The 25962-nt window shown below is 32.6% G+C and overlaps 1 protein-coding gene across 1 annotated transcript in view; it reads right to left on the reverse strand.

The window, feature by feature from the left end:
• Positions 1-25560, reverse strand: part of LOC143236551 (uncharacterized) — a 233377-nt gene extending 207817 nt beyond the window's left edge. Inside the window, exon 1 of the mRNA XM_076474854.1 lies at positions 25191-25560. Within this exon, the coding sequence (XP_076330969.1) occupies positions 25191-25359 (169 nt within the window). The 5' untranslated portion in view covers positions 25360-25560. The remainder of the gene's footprint in view (positions 1-25190) is intronic.
• Between the last annotated feature and the right edge of the window lie 402 nt (positions 25561-25962).

Genomic DNA, 25962 nt, shown 5'->3' on the forward strand with positions numbered 1-25962 from the left:
TAATTAATACTATTTAATACAGCATTGTTAAACTACTCTTTACACGTGACTATAATTAATTACTATTTAATACAGCATTGTTAAACTACTCTTTACACGTGACTATAATTAATACTATTTAATACAGCATTGTTAAACTACTCTTTACACGTGACTATAATTAATACTATTTAATACAGCATTGTTAAACTACTCTTTACACGTGACTATAATTAATACTATTTAATACAGCATTGTTAAACTACTCTTTACACGTGACTATAATTAATACTATTTAATACAGCATTGTTAAACTACTCTTTACACGTGACTATAATTAATACTATTTAATACAGCATTGTTAAACTACTCTTTACACGTGACTATAATTAATACTATTTAATACACATTGTTAAACTACTCTTTACACGTGACTATAATTAATACTATTTAATACAGCATTGTTAAACTACTCTTTACACGTGACTATAATTAATACTATTTAATACAGCATTGTTAAACTACTCTTTACACGTGACTATAATTAATACTATTTAATACAGCATTGTTAAACTACTCTTTACACGTGACTATAATTAATACTATTTAATACAGCATTGTTAAACTACTCTTTACACGTGACTATAATTAATACTATTTAATACAGCATTGTTAAACTACTCTTTACACGTGACTATAATTAATACTATTTAATACAGCATTGTTAAACTACTCTTTACACGTGACTATAATTAATACTATTTAATACAGCATTGTTAAACTACTCTTTACACGTGACTATAATTAATACTATTTAATACAGCATTGTTAAACTACTCTTTACACGTGACTACTCTTTACACGTGACTATATAATTAATACTATTTAATACAGCATTGTTAAACTACTCTTTACACGTGACTATAATTAATACTATTTAATACAGCATTGTTAAACTACTATTTTACACGTGACTATAATTAATTACTATTTAATACAGCATTGTTAAACTACTCTTTACACGTGACTATAATTAATACTATTTAATACAGCATTGTTAAACTACTCTTTACACGTGACTATAATTAATACTATTTAATACAGCATTGTTAAAACTCTTTACACGTGACTATAATTAATACTATTTAATACAGCATTGTTAAACTACTCTTTACACGTGACTATAATTAAACTACTATTTTAATACACGTGACTATAATTATTGTTAAACTACTCTTTACACGTGACTATAATTAATACTATTTAATACAGCATTGTTAAACTACTCTTTACACGTGACTATAATTAATACTATTTAATACAGCATTGTTAAACTACTCTTTACACGTGACTATAATTAATACTATTTAATACAGCATTGTTAAACTACTCTTTACACGTGACTATAATTAATACTATTTAATACAGCATTGTTAAACTACTCTTTACACGTGACTAATAATTAATACTATTTAATACGTGACTATAATTAATTGTTAAACTACTCTTTACACGTGACTATAATTAATACTATTTAATACAGCATTGTTAAACTACTCTTTACACGTGACTATAATTAATACTATTTAATACAGCATTGTTAAACTACTCTTTACACGTGACTATAATTAATACTATTTAATACAGCATTGTTAAACTGACTCAGCATTGTTAAACTACTCACGTGACTATAATTAATACTATTTAATACATTAATACTATTTAATATTGTGTTAAACTACTCTTTACACGTGACTATAATTAATACTATTTAATACAGCATTGTTAAACTACTCTTTACACGTGACTATAATTAATACTATTTAATACAGCATTGTTAAACTACTCTTTACACGTGACTATAATTAATACTATTTAATACAGCATTGTTAAACTACTCTTTACACGTGACTATAATTAATACTATTTAATACAGCATTGTTAAACTACTCTTTACACGTGACTATAATTAATACTATTTAATACAGCATTGTTAAACTACTCTTTACACGTGACTATAATTAATACTATTTAATACAGCATTGTTAAACTACTCTTTACACGTGACTATAATTTGTTAAACTAAACTCTTTACACGTGACTATAATTAATACTATTTAATACAGCATTGTTAAACTACTCTTTACACGTGACTATAATTAATACTATTTAATACAGCATTGTTAAACTACTCTTTACACGTGACTATAATTAATACTATTTAATACAGCATTGTTAAAACTCTTTACACGTGACTATAATTAATACTATTTAATACGCATTGTTAAACTACTCTTTATAATATAATTAATACTATTTAATACAGCATTGTTAAACTACTCTTTACACGTGACTATAATTAATACTATTTAATACAGCATTGTTAAACTACTCTTTACACGTGTGACTATAATTAATACGTGACTATATTACTATTTAATACAGCATTGTTAAACTACTCTTTACACGTGACTATAATTAATACTATTTAATACAGCATTGTTAAACTACTCTTTACACGTGACTATAATTAATACTATTTAATATTTAACTACACGTGCATTGTTAAACTACTCTTTACACGTGACTATAATTAATACTATTTAATACAGCATTGTTAAACTACACGTCTATAATTTACTATTTAATACATTGACTATAATTAATACTATTTAATACAGCATTGTTAAACTACTCTTTACACGTGACTATATAACTATTTTACTACTCTTTACACGTGACTATTTAATACTATTTAATACAGCATTGTTAAACTACTCTTTACACGTGACTATAATTAATACTATTTAATACAGCATTGTTAAACTACTCTTTACACGTGACTATAATTAATACTATTTAATACAGCATTGTTAAACTACTCTTTACACGTGACTATAATTAATACTATTTAATACAGCATTGTTAAACTACTCTTTACACGTGACTATAATTAATACTATTTAATACAGCATTGTTAAACTACTCTTTACACGTGATTGTTAAATACTCTTTACACGTGACTATAATTAATACTATTTAATACAGCATTGTTAAACTACTCTTTACACGTGACTATATTAATTAATACTATTTAATACTGCATTGTTAAACTACTCTTTACACGTGACTATAATTAATACTATTTAATACAGCATTGTTAATAAGCATTGTTAAACTCTCTTACACGTGACTATAATTAATACTATTTAATACAGCATTGTTAAACTACTCTTTACACGTGACTATAATTAATACTATTTAATACAGCATTGTTAAACTACTCTTTACACGTGACTATAATTAATACTATTTAATACAGCATTGTTAAACTACTCTTTACACGTGACTATAATTAATACTATTTAATACAGCATTGTTAAACTACTACTATTTTTACACGTGACTATAATTAATTAACTATTTAATACAGCATTGTTAAACTACTCTTTACACGTGACTATAATGAATACTATTTAATACAGCATTGTTAAACTACTCTTTACACGTGACTATAATTAATACTATTTAATACAGCATTGTTAAACTACTCTTTACACGTGACTATAATTAATACTATTTAATACAGCATTGTTACTCTTTAACGTGACTATAATTACTCTTTACACGTGACTATAATTAATACTATTTAATACAGCATTGTTAAACTACTCTTTACACGTTACTATAATTAATACTATTTAATACAGCATTGTTAAACTACTCTTTACACGTGACTATAATTAATACTATTTAATACAGCATTGTTAAACTACTCTTTACACGTGACTATAATTAATACTATTTAATACAGCATTGTTAAACTACTCTTTACACGTGACTATAATTAATTATATTTAATACAGCATTGTTAAACTACTCTTTACACGTGACTATAATTAATACTATTTAATACTGTATTGTTAAACTACTCTTTACACGTGACTATAATTAATACTATTTAATACAGCATTGTTAAACTACTCTTTACACGTGACTATAATTAATACTATTTAATACAGCATTGTTAAACTACTCTTTACACGTGACTATAATTAATAATATTTAATACTGTCTTGTTAAACTACTCTTTACACGTGACTATATTTAATACTATTTAATACAGCATTGTTAAACTACTCTTTACACGTGACTATAATTAATACTATTTAATACAGCATTGTTAAACTACTCTTTACACGTGACTATAATTAATACTATTTAATACAGCATTGTTAAACTACTCTTTACACGTGACTATAATTAATACTATTTAATACAGCATTGTTAAACTACTCTTTACACGTGACTATAATTAATACTATTTAATACTGTATTGTTAAACTACTTTTTACACGTGACTATAATTAATACTATTTAATACAGCATTGTTAAATACTCTTTACACGTGACTATAATTAATACTATTTAATACAGCATTGTTAATCTACTCTTTACACGTGATTATAATTAATTATCTTTAATACAGCATTGTTAAACTGCTCTTTACACGTGACTATAATTAATACTATTTAATACTGTATTGTTAAACTTCTCTTTACACGTGACTATAATTAATACTATTTAATACTGTGTTGTTAAACTACTCTTTAAACGTGACTATAATTAATACTATTTAATACAGCATTGTTAAAATACTCTTTACACGTGAATATATTTAATACTATTTAATACAGCATTGTTAAACTGCTCTTTACACGTGACCACAATTAATTATCTTTGATACAGCATTGTTAAACTACTCTTTACATGTGACAATAAATAATACTATTTAATACTGTATTATTAAACCACTCTTTACACGTCACTATAATTAATACTATTTAATACAGCTTTGTCAAACTACTCTTTACACGTGGCTATAATTAATACTATTTAATACAGCATTGTTAAACTACTCTTTACACGTGACTATAATTAATACTATTTAAAACAGCATTGTTACACTGCTCTTTACACGTGACTATAATTAATACTATTCTATACAGCATTGTTAAACTACTCTTTACACGTGACTATAATTAATACTATTTAATACAACATTGTTGAACTATTTTTTACACGTGACGTTAATTAATACTATTTAACACTGTATTGTTAAACAACTCTTTACACCTGACTTGAATTAATACTATTTAATACATCATTGTTAAACTGCTCTTTACACGTGATTATAATAAATTATCTTTAATACAGCATTGTTAAACTGCTCTTTACACGTGACAATAATTAATACTATTTAATACAGCTTTGTCAAACTACTCTTTACACGTGGCTATAATTAATACTATTTAATACAGCATTGTTAAACTACTCTTTACACGTGACTATAATTAATACTATTTAATACAGCATTGTTACACTGCTCTTTACACGTGACTATAATTAATACTATTCTATACAGCATTGTTTAACTACTCTTTACATGTGACTATAATTAATACTATTTAATACTGTGTTGTTAAACTACTCTTTACACGTGACTATAATTAATACTATTTAATAGAGCATTGTTAAACTACTCTTTACACGTGACTATAATTAATACTATGTAATACAGCATTGTTAAACTACTCTTTACACGTTACTGTAATTAATACTATTTAATACTGCATTGTTAAACTACTCTTGTGTGTTTACGAAGTTAAGTGTTGTTTTTAGTTTTTTATTCTAAATTTTATATTTACAGTATTCTGAATTGATATATTTAACAAAAATACGGAAAATACCAATGTATATAGTACTTAGTTTTGAATCGTATTTAGTCGAATGGTTCTCCACTGGATAAAGTACTGTCGACTTATTTTATTCAGAGCAAAGGAAAAACGAAATTTCACATTGTTTCTAACTGGTATTAATTTCTCTTACTTGACTCATTAATCATTGTTTATGTAAGAAGAAAGAATGTGAATTACTCTCTCACGGCTGAAATGTCAGAACAACAGTAGTATAAACAGTTTTATCGTCTGTGAATGACGTAAACGTTTCTAAAGTTTACACGGTGGAAAGTCTTAGATTTGTTCAAGAACGAATTTCAGTTATCGAAATAAAATTTTAATAATTGATGAATTATCATTTGTCAGTCTTCAATAATGTGGCGATTATTAAATTAATTAGTTATCAATAGAAACTAGACAGGTAAAACATTGTATTTGTAACAAGGATACACAGTAAGTTATCTGCATCCTATACACCACGTGGTATCAATTCACAGAGTATAAGGTTACGATTCCCTTGACATAGCGCTAATATACTAAGAAACTGAAGTGAAAGATATGTCTTGATGTAGGAACTGACACATAAATTCACTTACGTATGTGTGTTTCTGAAACGAACTTGACAGTCCCCACAACAACACGACAATATATACTCATGTCCATGTTTGAACAATTATTGCATTATTTCACGTATATGTGAGTTTTAAAGTTTCTGTGTGTACCAGTTGTTATGACTTCACAAACTTAAGTTCTTCTAATTGGTTAACCAATTAGTACATGTTCTGTTATTTAAGAATTTTGTAAACCGAAATGTATTTGTTTATTTCCCTACAGTTTTACAAAAGCTATCTTCGTTGTATAATTTAGGTAATAGTTACTGTAAGTTTACGTCAATCTCCTAATGGTCTATATTATAATATATGAATTGGTTAAACATCACATTATTGTCTCTTTTCTTCTCTTCCTTCCACACACACACAAACAAACAAAACTACAGTGTAAAGGTTTCCAACAGTTTGAACTGGAATGGCCTGATGGTTGCAGGGGTTAAACTCGCAATCTGTGGATCTCAGGTTGGAATCCCACTTAACATTCTCATCCTTCCTGCCGTGTTGTACAATGTGAAAGTCAATCACACTGTTCGTTTTGAGAGGGAAGCCCTAAAGTTGACACTGAGAGGTGTTGACCATCTGTCTTCTCTCCATTTTGTTATTGACAAATTAGAAACAGCTATCAAAATCACGTGACCATCTTTATTCCATAATCAGTTAAGAATGAAGTTTGATGGAGGTTATTTACTTCTCTGTCTGATAAATCTATATGGTTTATATTCTTTACTTTTGTAAGCTCTGATAGAACTATATGTCGGAATATAAGTAACTAGTGACCAAGTGGAAACGTTCAGTTCTTTATATTCACTGGGTCTGATGGATCCCACCAGCCACATGATCCATAACTTTCTTCTGATTTCTGATAATGTATGAAAAAGGATTGGAGGTTCCACCTGGTAACTGTTTTTGGGTGAGGAAAACACAATAATGGTTTTAAGAAAAGGCAAATTAATATATGTTTGACGAGAAGAGTAAGGAAAAGACGAAACGTTTTGATTGGACCGATTAGATTTCTTTCTTGATATAGTCCACGACCATCCTAACTGGTCACAGCCGACTAAATTAAACGTTTTGATTGGACCGATTAGATTTCTTTCTTGATATAGTCCACGACCATCCTAACTGGTCACAGCCGACTAAATTAAACGTTTTGATTGGACCGATTAGATTTTTTTTCTTGATATAGTCCACGACCATCCTAACTGGTCACAGCCGACTAACTTAAACGTTTTGATTGGACCGATTAGATTTCTTTCTTGATATAGTCCACGACCATCCTAACTGGTCACAGCCGACTAAATTAAACGTTTTGATTGGACCGATTAGATTTCTTTCTTGATATAGTCCACGACCATTCTAACTGGTCACAGCCGACTAAATTATGCGAAGTTTTTGGCCTTCAAATATACATTACCTATCTCCCCACCAGGGTTTAATAAGTCAAAGATCACTTTAAGGCTTCAGACGACACAAAAATAACAATAACGTTTCTTGGTTAATTAAAAAAAGAAAATTATTTTTTCTACTTTTCAAATCTTTTTGCTCATTAAGTTGAGTTATTTAACCATATTATTCAATTACTCTTAAAGTAGCACTAGCCCTAAACACTGGGGAAAATTACAACCTGAGGAAACACTGTTGTATACTTATTATAACCTTCGAGTTGACCACAAAACAAAAGTATGAAGTCACAGTTTCTGAAAGTTTACTTTCAGTCATGTATATGAGAGATGCTACAGGGGTATAGACATACATCACATAAACTGTTTTAACATCATAACGTTACTTTGGAACGATAAAAAACATGTGAAAATTGATACATGTGTTCTTTGTGAATATCCTTATAGCTTGAATTAAAAACCTTGCAAATGTTTTCAATGTTAACAAGCTGTGGACAATATATTTCAATTAATGTCTTCGTTATTGGTAATTAGTCTCACAAGAAAAGACAGTTCGTAAATATTTTTGAATTTTAAAAATTCAAGCTGTGGAAGAATGAGATATGAACAAGGGTGATAAATTTCATGTTGATATTGAGTTACTCCAGCTTTAGTGCACTTTAGTGTACGTTTTCTGTAAATGTGTATAGCTGTCTTATTTAACAGTTTCCTCATCTCGTAAATTTCCCCAATTTTAAGGGTTAGCGCTAATTTAATAGTAGACAGATGTCCGATTATTCAGAAATGCTTAGAAGATTAGAGAGGTTCGATTATTTAGAAAGGCTTAGTGGAAGTAAAAGATATATCTATTCAGAAAAGTTTAGTACCACTGAAAGACCCTATTATAAAGAAGAGACTAGTGTAAGTAGCTCCAGAAAGGTTAAATGTGGATTAATTAATAAATATAATCTATGTATATTCAAACGATTTTCGAACAAAACACCAGTTAAGCCTTTTTCTTAAGGACAGGATTTCCTACCGGCAGTGTTTTCACTTGACTGTAGGCCTAGTAGCTGAATTTCTCGTCCTCATATATTCTTACAGCAATTATTATTCTATTGTACATATTCTACGGTATTATAACTTGGTAAAAATTATGTTGTGATATACAGAACCGTTTATCTTCTTTTTCAAGGCTTTACAAATTCGACTAAAAATACATGCATACTTGGTTTCATATCGTCGACGGACTGTCAAACCCAGTAGCCTCACACTTTACTTGACACTGACTTGTTTACGTAACAAGTACCATGCACTACGACTATAATAATCCATTGTCATACTAAACAACAACGTAGAAACTGGCCAACTTAACCAATAGTGAATGCCTATGTGTTTCGGACGGTACATTCTGTGACGGTTAATGACTGTCTACATGGTTCTGACAGTACATTTTGTGATGGTTACTTACTGTATACTTAGCTCTATCAGTATATTTTGTAATGGTTACTTACTGTCTAAATGGTTCTGACAAAACATTCTGTGATGGTTACTCACTGTATACTTTGTTCTGACAGTACACTCTATGGCATCAATTCCTTGTTTTCCTGGTCATTAGTGTACTTAATAACGTGGTTACCTGTTCCATTTTTGGTTATTATTGTCCACAATAACATGGTTACCTGTTATATTCCTGATTATTATCGAACATTATAACATGGTAAGTTCTTCTATTCCTGGTTAATATCGTACACAACGGCTACCTGTGCTATTACTGGTTATTATTGTGCATAACGACATGGCTACCTGTCCTATTACTGGTTATTATTGTGCATAACGACATGGCTACCTGTTCCATTATTTGTTATTATTGTGCATAACGACATGGCTACCTGTTCTATTACTGGTTATTATTGTGCATAACGACATGGCTACCTGTTATATTACTGGTTATTATTGTGCATAACGACATGGCTACCTGTTGTATTACTGGTTATTATTGTGCATAACGACATGGCTACCTGTTGTATTACTGGTTATTATTGTGCATAACGACATGGCTACCTGTTGTATTACTGGTTATTATTGTGCATAACGACATGGCTACCTGATGTATTACTGGTTATTATTGTGCATAACGACATGGCTACCTGTTCTATTACTGGTTATTATTGTGCATAACGACATGGCTACCCGTTCTATGCTGGTTATTATTGTGCATAACGACATTGCTACCTGTTGTATTACTGGTTATTATTGTGCATAACGTCATGGCTACCTGTTCTATACTGGTTATTATTGTGCATAACGACATGGCTACCTGTTGTATTACTGGTTATTATAGTACACAACGACATGGTTACCTGTTTGTTGTATTACTGGTTATTATTGTGCATAACGACATGGCTACCTGTTGTATTACTGGTTATTATAGTACAAAACGACATGGCTACCTGTTCTATTACTGGTTATTATTGTGCATAACGACATGGCTACCCGTTCTATACTGGTTATTATTGTGCATAACGACATGGCTACCTGTTGTATTACTGGTTATTATTGTGCATAACGTCATGGCTACCCGTTCTATACTGGTTATTATTGTGCATAACGACATGGCTACCTGTTGTATTACTGGTTATTATTGTGCATAACGACAGGAATACCTGTTGTATTACTGGTTATTATTGTGCATAACGACATGGCTACCTGTTCTATTACTGGTTATTATAGTACACAACGACATGGCTACCTGTTCTATTACTGGTTATTATAGTACACAACGACATCGCTACCTCTTGTATTACTGGTTATTATTGTACATAACGACATGGCTACCTGTTGTATTACTGGTTATTATAGTACAAAACGACATGGCTACCTCTTGTATTTTTGGTTATTATGGTACACAACGACATGGCTACCTGTTGTATTACTGATTATTATAGCACAAAACGATATGGCTACCTGTTGTATTTCTGGTTATTATTGTGCATAACGACATGGCTACCTGTTGTATTACTGGTTATTATTGTGCATAACGACATGGCTACCTGTTGTATTACTGGTTATTATAATACACAACGACATGGCTACCTGTTGTATTACTGGTTATTATAATACACAACGACATGGCTACCTGTTGTATTACTGGTTATTATAATACACAACGACATTGCTACCTGTTGTATTACTGGTTATTATAATACACAACGACATTGCTACCTGTTGTATTACTGGTTATTATCTTATGTTATAACCTGACTACGTGTTCCGTACCTGGTTCTGATGGTTCACGATAACACGGTTTATTTGTCACTCAGACACATAATACATTTTTATGTTCTATGATTGAGGTCTTGCTGTATGGACGTCTCTACCTTCGCAGAAATGTGCCTTAATTCTAGTTTTGGTAAATACAGTGAATACACGTGGAACACTTAGATGTTTGTGTTCTTACTGTATTTCAACAGCCTGTTTATATTATACTCAAGACTACTTTTTGGTACTAAACCATCGGATATATTCATATTTTGGAGAATACGTCTTCAGTTTCGTGTGGAGCTACTTGAGAGCTATCTGTGTTAACCCTCTTTAACCTAGAAGGAACAGACCAGAGGAAAATGCCTGTCGCCAACTCTTGAGTCCCTGTAGTTGAATAGTGGGATTCACTATAACTTTGTTATGTCCCCACGGTTAATATGGTGCACATGTTTAATGCTGGAAATTGGACGAGTGAACGTCAGATTGCGAGTAGATCTCAAATTTTAAACTGTGATCTATATAAACCATTGATGTAGTGTTCTATACCTATTTGGAATAAGTCATCTTATTTAAATGCTTCACACTGAGGTATAAGATGGATAATTATTGTTTTTGTAATAACGTTACTTCAGTAATTTTGGGGAACTTACAGATCAGAAATGAATGGAAATGCTATTAGTATATTTAGTTGTATTCTATCAATTGTTTAATGGGTTTCCGGCCTTTCGTTTTTAGTGTTTTTGAATATCTTTTATATAATTATTTTAGCTGAATTATCATCAAATGAAACACATGTTTTGTCATTAAGCACAAAATTATATAATAAGCTGTCTTAGTTGTGTCCACTACGAGTAAATAATATTTTAGTTTTCAGACTTACCGTCTGGGGGACTATGTTTTAATCAATACTGATAAATTATATAATAAGTTGTCTTTGTTGTGTCCACCACGAGTAAATAATATTTTAATTTTCAGACTTACCGTCTGGGGGACTATGTTTTAATCAATACTGATAACGCACGTGCTTTTTGAAATAATAAATTCTGTCTCAATCTACCTAATTATTTAGTTATCAATAGAAATAATTTTGACTTAATTATAGTCTGATTTCGGTTATACCACGGGTTTCAAATCATCATTTTGTAGGTCTAGTCTTTACGTGTAAATGGGTGTAATATTTTATAGTTACCACAAGTTGTAGTTACATAAATTACGTATGGACTTCTCGATGCTAAGCCTAAGTTTAACAAACCTGAATACATTTAAGTGATTTAAATGTTATGGACTAGGGCTAGTGAGCCGAACCGTGGAACCTAAGATATATGGTTCGTATCTTAATGTCGAAACATTGCACACGGCACTTTGGGGTGTTATGTGTGTGTTACAAGATTATTGGTCAAACCCCAGCATTTAATTGAAGTACACAAAGAGTTGATGGCGGCTGCTGTTGATTAGGCGTGAAATGTTTTTATACTCTGATTATCTTTTACAGTTATTACTTAGAGATTTAGCTTTTCATATAATATCTTTTTTTTTTTTCAAAATGTACTAACATATTTTAACAGCACTTCTGGTAAAAATTAATTTGTAACTATACTGATAGAAAAGGTTATTTTTAACCATACTTCTGGTAAAAAATAATTTCCTGCTTTCATAAACATTTTATAATCTTGTATTGATAGTGTTTTAAATATCTTACAAACAGGGTGTAAGATCATGTTTTCGGTTCTCCCCCATAATGGGTCAGCATGTTTTCGGTTCTCCCTCACAGTGGGTCAGCATGTTTTCGGTTTTCCCCCATAATGGGTCAGCATGTTTTCGGTTCTCCCTCATAGTGGGTCAGCATGTTTTCGGTTCTCTCTCAGAGTGGGTCAGCATGTTTTCGGTTCCTCCCCATAGTGGATCAGCATGTTTTCGGTTCTCCCCATAGTGGGTCAGCATGTTTTCGGTTCTTCCCCATAGTAGATCAGCTTGTTTTCGGTTCTTCCCCATAGTAGGTCTGCATGTTTTCGGTTCTCCCTCATAGTGGGTCAGCATGTTTTCGGTTCCTCCCCCATAGTGGGTCAACATGTTTTGGTTCTCCCTCATAGTGGGTCACCAGGAAATTTGAAGGCTTGAAACACTAAAAACCGATTTTCGATACCCTTGATTGGCTCGCGACAGAGAGCTCATTTTGTAGCTTTGTGTCTAACAATAACAATCAAACGTTTCTTACGATTTAAATTTATAATTTCAAGTTTGTTTTAAAATTGCTTCAAAAGACATGCATTGTACTATATTAAAGAAATAATTCAGGGTAATACTAATACTAATAGCACGTCGACATCTCATGTTGTGGACAAGGTTAAAGGGGAAGAGAGATTGTCCAGGGTATAGGAGTTGTGTGAGATCACCCTGACTGCTTATGTAATGGCTTTGTATAATTTAAAAATGAGCCACTGTAAAACCTAAAGTAGGGTTTTATTATCATAGAAACAAATATTTATTCGATATTGATACATATAATCATTCAATTAGCAACTAGTTTTTTTTTTTTGTTCTTAAATAAAAATATTTGGATAACACAAAGTGAATAATGGTTGGTTGGTTGGCGTTAGCTAGGCTATCTCTAACAAACACTGCACTGTAATATGATCTACAGTAATACGACCAGTAATATATAACGTGTGGTTTTACGTCTTGTACACACTGTGTGTATACCGGTAATCACCCAACTGTAACAAAACTCTATTTTCTCAAACATTTCTTCTCTGCACAACAGGAAGATACAAAATAAATGCATTCCTAACATTACCAGATGAATATCTTTCCGCCTTGTAACAAGCACATAACGATTTGAACCAAATTTCAGGCCACGATACCAATAGAAACACGAAGCTGAACTGAACAGTTTTGATAGATTATCTACACCAGTAATTACAGAGACAATGTGTAGTAAAACTTAATTGAGTTAAAATCGATTTTACTCGTTGGAAGAAATCGTAGTAAGTATAGAAATAACCATTTTTTTACCGGATTAGTTTTAGATGTCATAAAGCCACCTTGTGATGGTATCTCTAGTAGAATAAAATAATCTGAATATAATAAGTAGTTGAATTAAAGGTTTTATCTGTTAATGTGAAAACAGTAATTAGTTGGATTAATGGGTTTATTTTAATCCGGAAAATATGATTAAATCGGTTCATGATTTGTTTTATCTTTCTTCCAGATATTCTTGTTTTAAATTCTTGACAGTATTATACGTGAAACAGACGGATCAAACTAGCAATCATTACGTGTTGAATTTCGTAACTAGAGATGTAATTATTAATATAATGACTTTGTGTAATATCCACAAAAATACAGCTTATAATCTGATGTGTTTTCTGTATAAATGTAATGTTAAATATTTAGGAAGAGGAAAATTAGTTGGACAAATGTTTTTTAATTAGAGAATAGTTACAGCATAAAACACGTGCTTACATAAATCTTTTTATTTTAAGCTTCGCTAACAATATTAGTGTAAACATAGAATATAAACATGGACAACAACACACGACTTTCTTAGTCGCTAAAATAATTAGTGCTGAAACAAGTTCTGCTCAGTGAAGATTGAAGTGAAGAGATTTCAGAAGAAGCACTTGAACCTCAAAAGATTATTTCTGAAACAGTGAGTGCTTCTGTTTACTAATACCTTGTAATTAGAGTGTTTAAGAAAGCCCCCTTTTGACATCATTAATGAAACGATCTACACACAGTTGCTCATCTTAATTAATAAATGCTTTTCCTGAAATGATTTTTCTTATATTTTGTAACAGAACAGGAAAATGATTCGATAAATTCGTTAAAACGCATTTATTTTTAGGAGCTGTGAACAGGGTAATATGATATAGAGTAGGTTGCTGTCGAACTGATAATGTAATGCAATATGATATAGAGTAGGTTGCTGTCGAACTGATAATGTAATGTTAGTATGTTATATGGTAGGTTGCTGTCGAACTGATAATGTAATGTTAATATGGTATAGAGTAGGTTGCTGTCGAACTGAAAATGTAATGTTAATTTGATATAGAGTAGGTTGCTCTCGAACTGATAATGTAAAGTTAATATGATATAGAGTAGGTTGCTGTCGAACTGATAATGTAAAGTTAATATGATATAGAGTAGGTTGCTGTCGAACTCATAATGTAATGTAATATGATATAGAGTAGGTTGCAGTCAAACTGATAATGTAAACAGAAAAAGAGTCGGTAATAATAACAGTGGTCATTCCAGTACCCCCTACCCCTAGGTTCAACACATTGTAGAGTCCGTAATAATAACAGTGTTCATTCCAGTACCCCCTTCCCCCAGGTTCAACATACTGTAGAGTCGGTAATAATAACAGCGATAATTCCAGTACCCCCTTCCCCCAGGTTCAACACACTGTACAGTCGGTAATAATAACAGTGATCATTCCAGTACCCCCTCCCCCCAGGTTCAACACACTGTAGAGTCGGTAATAATAACAGTGATCATTCCAGTACCCCCTCCCCCCAGGTTCAACACATTGTAGAGCCCGTAATAATAACAGTGTTCATTCCAGTACCCCCTCCCCCCAGGTTCAACACACTGTAGAGTCGGTAATAATAACAGTGATCATTCCAGTACCCCCTCCCCCCAGGTTCAACACATTGTAGAGCCCGTAATAATAACAGTGTTCATTCCAGTACCCCCTCCCCCCAGGTTCAACACACTGTAGAGTCGGTAATAATAACAGTGATCATTCCAGTACCCCTCCCCCAGGTTCAACACATTGTAGAGCCCGTAATAATAACAGTGATCATTCCAGTACCCCCTCCTCCCAGGTTCAACACACTGTAGAGTCGGTAATAATAACAGTGATCATTCCAGTACCCCCTCCCCCCAGGTTCAACACATTGTAGAGCCCGTAATAATAACAGTGTTCATTCCAGTACCCCCTCCCCCCAGGTTCAACACACTGTAGAGTCGGTAATAATAACAGTGATCATTCCAGTACCCCTCCCCCAGGTTCAACACATTGTAGAGTCCGTAATAATAACAGTGTTCATTCCAGTACCCCTCCCCCAGGTTCAACACACTGTAGAGTCGGTAATAATAACAGTGATCATTCCAGTACCCCCCTCCCCAGGTTCAACACATTGTAGAGTCCGAAATAATAACAGTGTTTATTCCAGTACCCCCTCCCCCAGGTTCAACACACTGTAGAGACGGTAATAATAACAGTGTTCATTCCAGTACCACCTCCCCCCAGGTTCAACACAAGGTACAGTCGGTAATAATAACACTGATCATCCAGTACCCCTCGCACCCAGGTTCAACACACTGCAGAGTCGGTAATAACAACAGTGTTCATTCCAGTACCCCCTCCCCCCAGGTTCAACACAAGGTACAGTCGGTAATAATAACGGTGATCATTCCAGTACCCCCTCCCACCAGGTTCAACACACTGTAGAGTCGGTAATAACAACAGTGTTCATTCTAGTACCCCCTTCCCCAGGTTCAACACACTGTACAGTCGGTAATAATAACAGTGATAACTCCAGTACACCCTCGCCCCCAGGCTCAACACACTATAGAGTCAGTAATAATAACAGTGTTCATTCCAGTACCCCCTCCCCCCAGGTTCAACACACTGCAGAGTCGGTAATAATAACAGTGATCATTCCAGTACCCCTCGCACCCAGGTTCAACACACTGCAGAGTCGGTAATAACAACAGTGTTCATTCCAGTACCCCCTTCCCCAGGTTCAATACAAGGTACAGTCGGTAATAATAACAGTGATCATTCCAGTACCCCCTACCCCCAGGTTCAAAACACTGTATACTTTTCTTGCCACAACTATTCCACTAAAGCATGTAGGAAATTAGTTTCTGAACGTTACATACAGTACAAATTTCATACAGAAGAAACCACATTCACTATTTTCTTTTAGTTACTTCAGGTAACTTCAAGATATCTCTCTTCATGAAATGTGTTCTGAAGAAACGGTTTGGTTCATTTACTTTTTAAAGACATGACAAAACGTCCTAGAAACAAAACTTGTACACATCTTGAAAATAAACACTTGACACAAACGTCTTTCAAACATTTATAAAGTTTAGTTCAAATCTTTCATCATTACAAATGATAACTATTCATTAATGGCATGATTGATGTGTTAGAGTGGTAAAACAAATTCACCTTTCCCAAAGCTGATGTGGTACAAACAAGCCCACCTGGCTTATGGCTAGTTTAGTACAAACAAGCTCACCTGGTACAAAAATCGAGGTTATTGACGGTTTATCAGCTCGTGATGTTGGTGGTTTTGTAATAAATATTTGAAAGGATAAAAAAAAATTATGAATTTTTACCTAAAGAAAAACTACATCTAAAACATTTTTTCGAAACTTCTATCGATTTCTGTGACATTCTACACGTATTACTAGAGACTGCGTGAAGCCTCATAACGATAAGAAAAAGTTACTTTAATTTCAAAATAAATCTATTTAGTTATATGGATGATAGAAGGAGACGTTACAGCTATATCTGTTGTTTCTGTGTATCACTTTGAGACATAATGGTCTCGGAGGGTAAGCGTGAATCATCATTTACAGTAATGCATGAAGATACAAAACTCTTACGTGACTCAATTAGAGCAAAGGTACTTAGATCTTTGTGACCTGAAAAAGCTGTTAATTAGTTTTTCGCTATTTACAGGAGGAACTTTTAATAAAATGCTTTCTACAGGTTGTGTTTAGTTATAGCTTTTCTCAGGACGTACTTTGTTATAACTTTCTATAGGTTGTGTTTAGTCATAGCTTTTTACAATAAATAGGTTGTTATAACTTTCTACAGGTTGTGTTTAGTCATAGCTTTTAACAGGAAATACTATATTAAAGCTTTCTTCAGATTCTGTTTAGTCATAGATTTTTACAGGAAGTACGTTGTTATAGATTTCTACAGGTTGCGTTTAGTCATAGCTTTTTACAGGAAATACGTTATTATAGCTTTCTACAGGTTGTGTTTAGTCATAGCTTTTTACAGGAAATACTTTATTAAAGCTTTCTTCAGGTTGTGTTTAGTCATAGCTTTTTACTGGAAGTACATTGTTATAGCTTTTTACAGATTGTGTTTAGTTATAGCTTTTTACAGGTTGTGTTTAGTCATAGCTTTTTACAGGAAGTACGTTGTTATAGCTCTCTACAGGTTGTGTTTAGTCACAGATTTTTACAGGAAATACTTTATTGAAGCTTTCTTCACGTTGTGTTTAGTCATAGATTTTTACAGGACGTACTTTGTTATAGCTTTCTAAAGGTTGTGTTTAGTCATAGCTTTTTACAGGAAAAACTTTATTAAAGCTTTCTTCAGGTTGTGTTTAGTCATAGCTTTTTGCAGGAAGTATGTTGCTATAGCTTTCCACAGGTTGTGTTTAGTCATAGCTTTTTACAGGAAATACTTTATTGAAGCTTTCTTCAGGTTGTGTTTAGTCATAGCTTTTTACAGGAAATACTTTATTGAAGCTTTCTTCAGGTTGTGTTTAGTCATAACTTTTTACAGGAAATAAGTTGTTATAGCTTTTTACAGGAAGTACGTTGTTATAGCTTCCTACAGGTTGTGTTTAGTCATAGCTTTTTACAGGAAATACTTTATTGAAGCTTTCTTCAGGTTGTGTTTAGTCATAGATTTTTACAGGATGTACTTTGTTATAGCTTTCTAAAGGTTGTGTTTAGTCATAGCTTTTTACAGGAAGTAAGTTGTTATAGCTTTTTACAGGTTGTGTATAGTCATAGCTTTTTACAGGAAGTACGTTGTTATAGCTTTCTATAGGTTGTGTTTAGTCATAGATTTTTACAGGAAATACTTTATTAAAGCTTTCTTCAGGTTGTGTTTAGTCATAGCGTTTTACAGGAAGTACGTTGTTATAGCTTTCTACAGGTTGTGTTTAGTCATAGATTTTTACAGGAAATACTTTATTAAAGTTTTCTTCAGGTTGTGTTTAGTCATAGCTTTTTACAGGAAGTATGTTGCTATAGCTTTCTACAGGTTGTGTTTAGTCATAGCTTTTTACAGGAAGTACGTTGTTATAGCTTTCTACAGGTTGTGTTTAATAATAGATTTTTACAGGAAATACTTATATTAAAGCTTTGTTCAGGTTGTGTTTAGTCATAGCTTTTTACAGGAAGTACGTTGTTATAGCTTTCTACATGTTGTGTTTAGTCATAGCTTTTTACAGGACGTACTTTGTTATAGCTTTCTAAAGGTTGTGTTTAGTCATAGCTTTTTACAGGAAGGAAGTTGTTATAGCTTTTTACAGGTTGTGTTTAGTCATAACTTTTTACAGGAAGTACGTTGTTATAGATCTCTACAGGTTGTGTTTAGTCATAGGTTTTTACAGGAAATACTTTATTGAAGCTTCCTTCAGGTTGTGTTTAGTCACAGCTTTATACACGAAGTATGTTGCTATAGCTTTCTACAGGTTGTGTTTAGTCACAGCTTTATACACGAAGTATGTTGCTGTAGCTTTCTACAGGTTGTGTTTAGTCACAGCTTTTTACAGGAAATACTTTATTAAAGCTTTCTTCAGGTTATGTTTAGTCATAGCTTTTTACGGGAAATACTTTATTAAAGTTTTTTTCAGGTTCTGTTTATTCATAGCTTTTTACAGGAAGTACGTTGTTATAGCTTTCTACATGTTGTGTTTAGTCATAGCTTTTTACAGGAAATACTTTATTAAAGCTTTCTTCAGGTTGTGTTTAGTCATAGATTCTTACAGGACGTACTTTGTTATAGCTTTCTAAAGGTTGTGTTTAGTCATAGCATTTTACAGGAAATACTTTATTAAAGCTTTCTTCAGGTTATGTTTAGTCATAGCTTTTCACAGGAAATACTTTATTAAAGCTTTTTTCAGGTTCTCTTTAGTCATAGCTTTTTAGAGGAAGTACGTTGTTCTAGCTTTCTACAGGTTGTGTTTAGTCATAGCTTTCTTCAGGTTGTGTTTAGTCATAGCTTTCTTCAGGTTGTGTTTAGTCATAGCTTTCTTCAGGTTGTGTTTAGTCATAGCTTTTTACAGGAAGTACGTTGTTATAGCTTTCTACATGCCAGGTTTAGTCATAGCTTTTTTACAGGAAATACTTTATTGAAGCTTTCTTCAGGTTGTGTTTAGTCATAGATTTTTACAGGACGTACTTTGTTATAGCTTTCTAAAGGTTGTGTTTAGTCATAGCTTTTTACAGGAAGTAAGTTGTTTTAGCTTTTTACAGGAAGTACGTTGTTATAGATTTCTATAGGTTGTGTTTAGTCATAGATTTTTACAGGAAATACTTTATTAAAGCTTTCTTCAGGTTGTGTTTAGTCATAGCATTTTACAGGAAGTATGTTGCTATAGCTTTCCACAGGTTGTGTTTGATCATAGCTTTTTACAGGAAGTACGTTATTATAGCTTTCTACAGGTTGTGTTTAGTCATAGCTTTTTACAGGAAATACTTTATTAAAGCTTTCTTCAGGTTGTGTTTAGTCATAGCTTTTTACTGGAAGTACATTGTTATAGCTTTTTACAGATCAGTGTTTAGTTATAGCTTTTTACAGGTTGTGATTAGTCATAGTTTTTACAGGAAGTACGTTGTTATAGCTTTCTACAGGTTGTGTTTAGTCACAGATTTTTACAGGAAATACTTTATTGAAGCTTCCTTCACGTTGTGTTTAGTCATAGATTTTTACAGGACGTACTTTGTTATAGCTTTCTAAAGGTTGTGTTTAGTCATAGCTTTTTACAGGAAAAACTTTATTAAAGCTTTCTTCACGTTGTGTTTAGTCATAGCTTTTTGCAGGAAGTATGTTGCTATAGCTTTATACAGGTTGTGTTTAGTCATAGCTTTTTACAGGAAATACTTTATTGAAGCTTTCTTCAGGTTGTGTTTAGTCATAGCTTTTTACAGGAAATACTTTATTGAAGCTTTCTTCAGGTTGTGTTTAGTCATAGATTTTTACAGGACGTACTTTGTTATAGCTTTCTATAGGTTGTGTTTAGTCATAACTTTTTACAGGAAATAAGTTGTTATAGCTTTTTACAGGAAGTACGTTGTTATAGCTTCCTACAGGTTGTGTTTAGTCATAGCTTTTTACAGGAAATACTTTATTGAAGCTTTCTTCAGGTTGTGTTTAGTCATAGATTTTTACAGGATGTACTTTGTTATAGCTTTCTAAAGGTTGTGTTTAGTCATAGCTTTTTACAGGAAGTAAGTTGTTATAGCTTTTCACAGGTTGTGTATAGTCATAGCTTTTTACAGGAAGTACGTTGTTATAGCTTTCTATAGGTTGTGTTTAGTCATAGATTTTTACAGGAAATACTTTATTAAAGCTTTCTTCAGGTTGTGTTTAGTCATAGATTTTTACAGGAAATACTTTATTAAAGTTTTCTACAGGTTGTGTTTAGTCATAGCTTTTTACAGGAAGTACGTTGTTATAGCTTTCTACAGGTTGTGTTTAGTAATAGATTTTTTACAGGAAATACTTATATTAAAGCTTTGTCCAGGTTGTGTTTAGTCATAGCTTTTTTTTACAGGAAGTACGTTGTTATAGCTTTCACACATGCCAGGTTTAGTCATAGCTTTCATTACAGGAAGGAAGTTGTTATAGCTTTTTACAGGTTGTGTTTAGTCATAACTTTACAGGAAGCTACGTTGTTATAGATCTCTACAGGTTGTGTTTAGTCATAGGTTTTTACAGGAAATACTTTATTGAAGCTTCCTCCAGGTTGTGTTTAGTCACAGCTTTATACACGAAGTATGTTGCTATAGCTTTCTACAGGTTGTGTTTAGTCACAGCTTTATACACGAAGTATGTTGTTATAGCTTCTACAGGTTGTGTTTAGTCACAGCTTTTATTAGGAAATACTTTATTGAAGCTTTCTTCAGGTTATGTTTAGTCATAGCTTTTACGGGAAACACTTTATTAAAGTTTTTTCAGGTTCCTGTTTATCCATAGCTTTTACAGGAAGCACGTTGTTATAGCTTTCTACATGTTGTGTTTAGTCATAGCTTTTACAGGAAACACTTTATTAAAGCTTTCTTCAGGTTGTGTTTAGTCATAGATTTTACAGGATCGCATTTTGTTATAGCCTCTCAGTTGTCAGGTTTAGTCATAGCTTCATTATGAAATACTTTATTAAAGTTTCTTCAGGTTATGTTTAGTCATAGCTTTTCACAGGAAATACTTTATTAAAGCTTTTTTCAGGTTCTCTTTAGTCATAGCTTTTTAGAGGATGTGCGTTGTTCTAGCTTTCTACAGGTTGTGTTTAGTCATAGCTTTTTTCAGGTTGTGTTTAGTCATAGCTTTTACAGGAAATACGTTGTTATAGCTTTCTACATGTTGTGTTTAGTCATAGCTTTATTAGGAACACCTTTATTGAAGTTTTTTCAGGTTCAGGTTTAGTCATAGATCTTTACAGGATCGCACTTTGTTATAGCTTTCTAAAGGTTGTGTTTAGTCATAGCTTTCATTATGAAGTAAGTTTATTTTAGCTTTTACAGGAAGTAACGCTTGTTATAGATTCTCTATAGGTTGTGTTTAGTCATAGATTTTTACATGAAATACTTTATTAAAGCTTTCTTCAGGTCAGTTTAGTCATAGCTTTTACAGGAAGTATGTTGCTATAGCTTTCTCACAGGTTGTGTTTCATCATAGCTTTTTTACAGGAAGTACGTTGTTACAGCTTTCTACAGGTTGTGTTTAGTCATAGATTTTACAAGAAACACTTTATTAAAGCTTTGTTCAGGGTGTGTTTAGTCATAGCTTTCACATTGCCAGGTTTAGTCATAGCTTTTACAGGAAACACTTTATTGAAGCTTTGTTCAGGTTGTGTTTAGTCATAACTTTACAGGAAGGAAGTTGTTATAGCTTTTACAGGTTGTGTTTAGTCATAGCTTTTTACAGGAAGTACGTTGTTATAGCTTCTACAGGTCTGTGTTTAGTCATAGGTTTTTTACAGAAATACTTTATTAAAGCTTTCTTCAGGTTCAGGTTTATCCTCACAGCTTTATACAGGATATTGCCATTATAGCTTTCTACAGGGTTGTGTATATCATAGCTTTTTACCGGAAATACCTTTATTAAAGTTTCCTTTAGGTTATGTTTAGTCATAGCTTTTTTACAGGAAAATACTTTATTAAAGCTTTTTCAGGGTCCTGTTTAGTCATAGCTTTTTACAGGAAGTACGTTGTTATAGCTTTCTACATGTTGTGTTTAGTCATAGCTTTTACAGGAACACCTTTATTAAAGCTTTCTTCAGGTCAGGTTTAGTCATAGATCTTTTACAGCTGCACTTTATTATAGCTTTCTAAAGGTCAGGTTTAGTCACATCTTTTATTATGAAGTAAGTTGTTATAGCTTCTTTACAGGAAGTACGTTGTTATAGCTCTACAGGTTGCGTTTATCATAGCTTTTTACAGGAAGCATGTTGCATATAGCTTCTCTACAGGTTGTGTTTAATCACATCTCTTTATTAGGAAGCATAAGTTGCTATAGCTTTCTACATTACAGGTTTAGTCATAGCTTTTTTACAGGAACACTTTATTAAAGCTTTCTCCATGTTATGTTTAGTCATAGCTTTGCAGGAAATACTTTATTAATGCTTCTTTCAGGTTCCTGTTTAGTCATAGCTTTTACAGGAACTGTTGTTATAGCTTCTCTACAGGTTGTGTTTAGTCATAGCTTTCATTATGGAAATACGTTGTTATAGCTTCCTTCAGGTTATGTTTAGTCATAGCTTTTACAGGAAACACTTTATTAAAGCTTTTTCAGGTTCTGTTTAGTCATAGCTTTTTACAGGAAATACTTTATTGAAGCTTTCTTCAGGTTGTGTTTAGTCATAGATTTTTACAGGAAGTACGTTGTTATAGCTTTCTACAGGTTGTCTTTAGTCATAGGTTTTTACAGGAAACACTTTATTAAAGTTTTTTCAGGTTCTGTTTAGTCATAGCTTTTACAGGAAGTACATTGTTATAGCTTTCTCACATCGCCAGGTTTAGTCATAGCTTTTTACAGGAAATACTTTATTAAAGCTTTCTCAGATTATGTTTAGTCATAGCTTTTTACAGGAAATACTTTATTAAAGCTCTTTTCAGGTTCTCTTTAGTCATAGCTTTTTACAGGAAGTACATTGTTATAGCTCTTCACATCGCCAGGATTAGTCATAGCTTTTTACAGGAAATACTTTATTAAAGCTTTCTTCAGGTTGTGTTTAGTCATAGATTTTTACAGGACGTATTTTGTTATAGCTTTCTAAAGGTTGTGTTTAGTCATAGCTTTTTACAGGAAGTAAATTGTTATAGCTCTCTACAGGTTGTGTTTAGTCATAGCTTTTTACAGGAAATACGTTGTTATAGCTTTCTTCAGGTTATGTTTAGTCATAGCTTTTTACAGGAAGTACTTTATTAAAGCTTTCTTCAGGTTATGTTTAGTCATAGCTTTTTACAGGAAGTAAGTTGTTATAGCTTTCTACATTTTGTGTTTAGTCATAGCTTTTTACAGGAAGTACGTTGTTATAGTTTTCTACAGGTTGTGTTTAGTCATAGCTTTTTACAGGAAGTACTTTGTTATAGCTTTCTACAGGTTGTGTTTAGTCATAGCTTTTTACAGGAAGTACGTTGTTATAGCTTTCTATAGGCTGTGTTCAGTCATAGCTTTTTTCAGGACGTTGTTTTATATACAACGTACATAAATGATGCAGCTGTCAGTTCTTTAGGGACTGAAAGGATGTATGTGAAACTTTACTGAGTAAACCGGTGTGTGTCAGGTGTTTCCGGAAAACTCGACACAAGTCATATACTTGGTTTTCATTTCGTGGTCTGTTCTTGGTGGTTAAGAAACATGATTCACAATAATTTGAATCCCATACTTGAACATGCTATTTCCAGGCTTGGGGGCGCTGTAATTTGATGGTCAATTCCTTTATTCATTGAAAAAGATTATACCAAGAGTTGGAGGTGGATGGTGTTCATATATTCTTTCCCTTCAGTCCATTACTGCTAAATTAGGCTAGCTCTCGGGTACAGCTTTGTAATAAGTTTAAAACTAAGTTTTGTACTTCGATATATTGCAAGCCAGTTATTTGTTTGATTATTGGTAAATGCTTAAGTACAATGTGTTGGTGTGAAAGAAACTAGGATCGTTAGAATTTTTATTCACGCTTGTGTCCGTTATCTGAAACGAACATCAGTGATAAGAAAAATACACTTACCAGACAAGCGTGCCAGAAGAAAAGCTAGTACCAGCATCTTCCACATGGTAAGAGCTGAGGAGGAACCACGACAATGAACGATCGAACTCAGTCTGCCAACTGGTAAGTCGCCAGTGGTGACTTGGCGCCCTTGTCGCAATGAACAATATATATATGGTGGCGCCAACATTCAATTTCTTGCAGCTAATGGCTAAAGTTGAACAGTTTCTACAAGAATACAACAGTTGGGTGGTCTAAAAACTCAAAGTAAAGCAGGGACACAATAATTTTGATTTACGTTGAGGAAATACACTTTCTCGCGCAGGCAGGGAGTGATATGTATATATATGTAGCGCGTCTTTACTCTCAGCAAGAAGCACGTGCATATGACGTCGCACGACGAATCTGGGGATAATATTCTTTGTTCAGTTGCTAAGAATGTCTTTATTTGATCTAGAGGCCATAACAGGAACGTGTGTCCCTAAGACACTCACTGGATCACAAGAAGGAATCGAGAACTGAAACATGAAACTTTATCAAACCTAAATAACAGTTACAGAAACAAACACAGAGTTTTCCTGATAGATAACTGAAAATGTCAACTGATTAAACACATGAAAACATTTGTTGTTGATACCTGGAACAGATGTTATACGAATCTAGTTCGTATTTCTGGATGCTGCCCTACTAGGATTGTTTTTTGTGACAATAAACACGTTTGTTTGTTTGCTTGTTCGTTTTAGCACAAAGGAACAGCTATCTGGCCTCTGTCCAAAGTTTCCGCTCATCTCTC

The sequence above is a fragment of the Tachypleus tridentatus genome, chromosome 13 (genome assembly GCF_004210375.1).
Source record: "Tachypleus tridentatus isolate NWPU-2018 chromosome 13, ASM421037v1, whole genome shotgun sequence".
Classification (NCBI taxonomy): domain Eukaryota; kingdom Metazoa; phylum Arthropoda; class Merostomata; order Xiphosura; family Limulidae; genus Tachypleus; species Tachypleus tridentatus.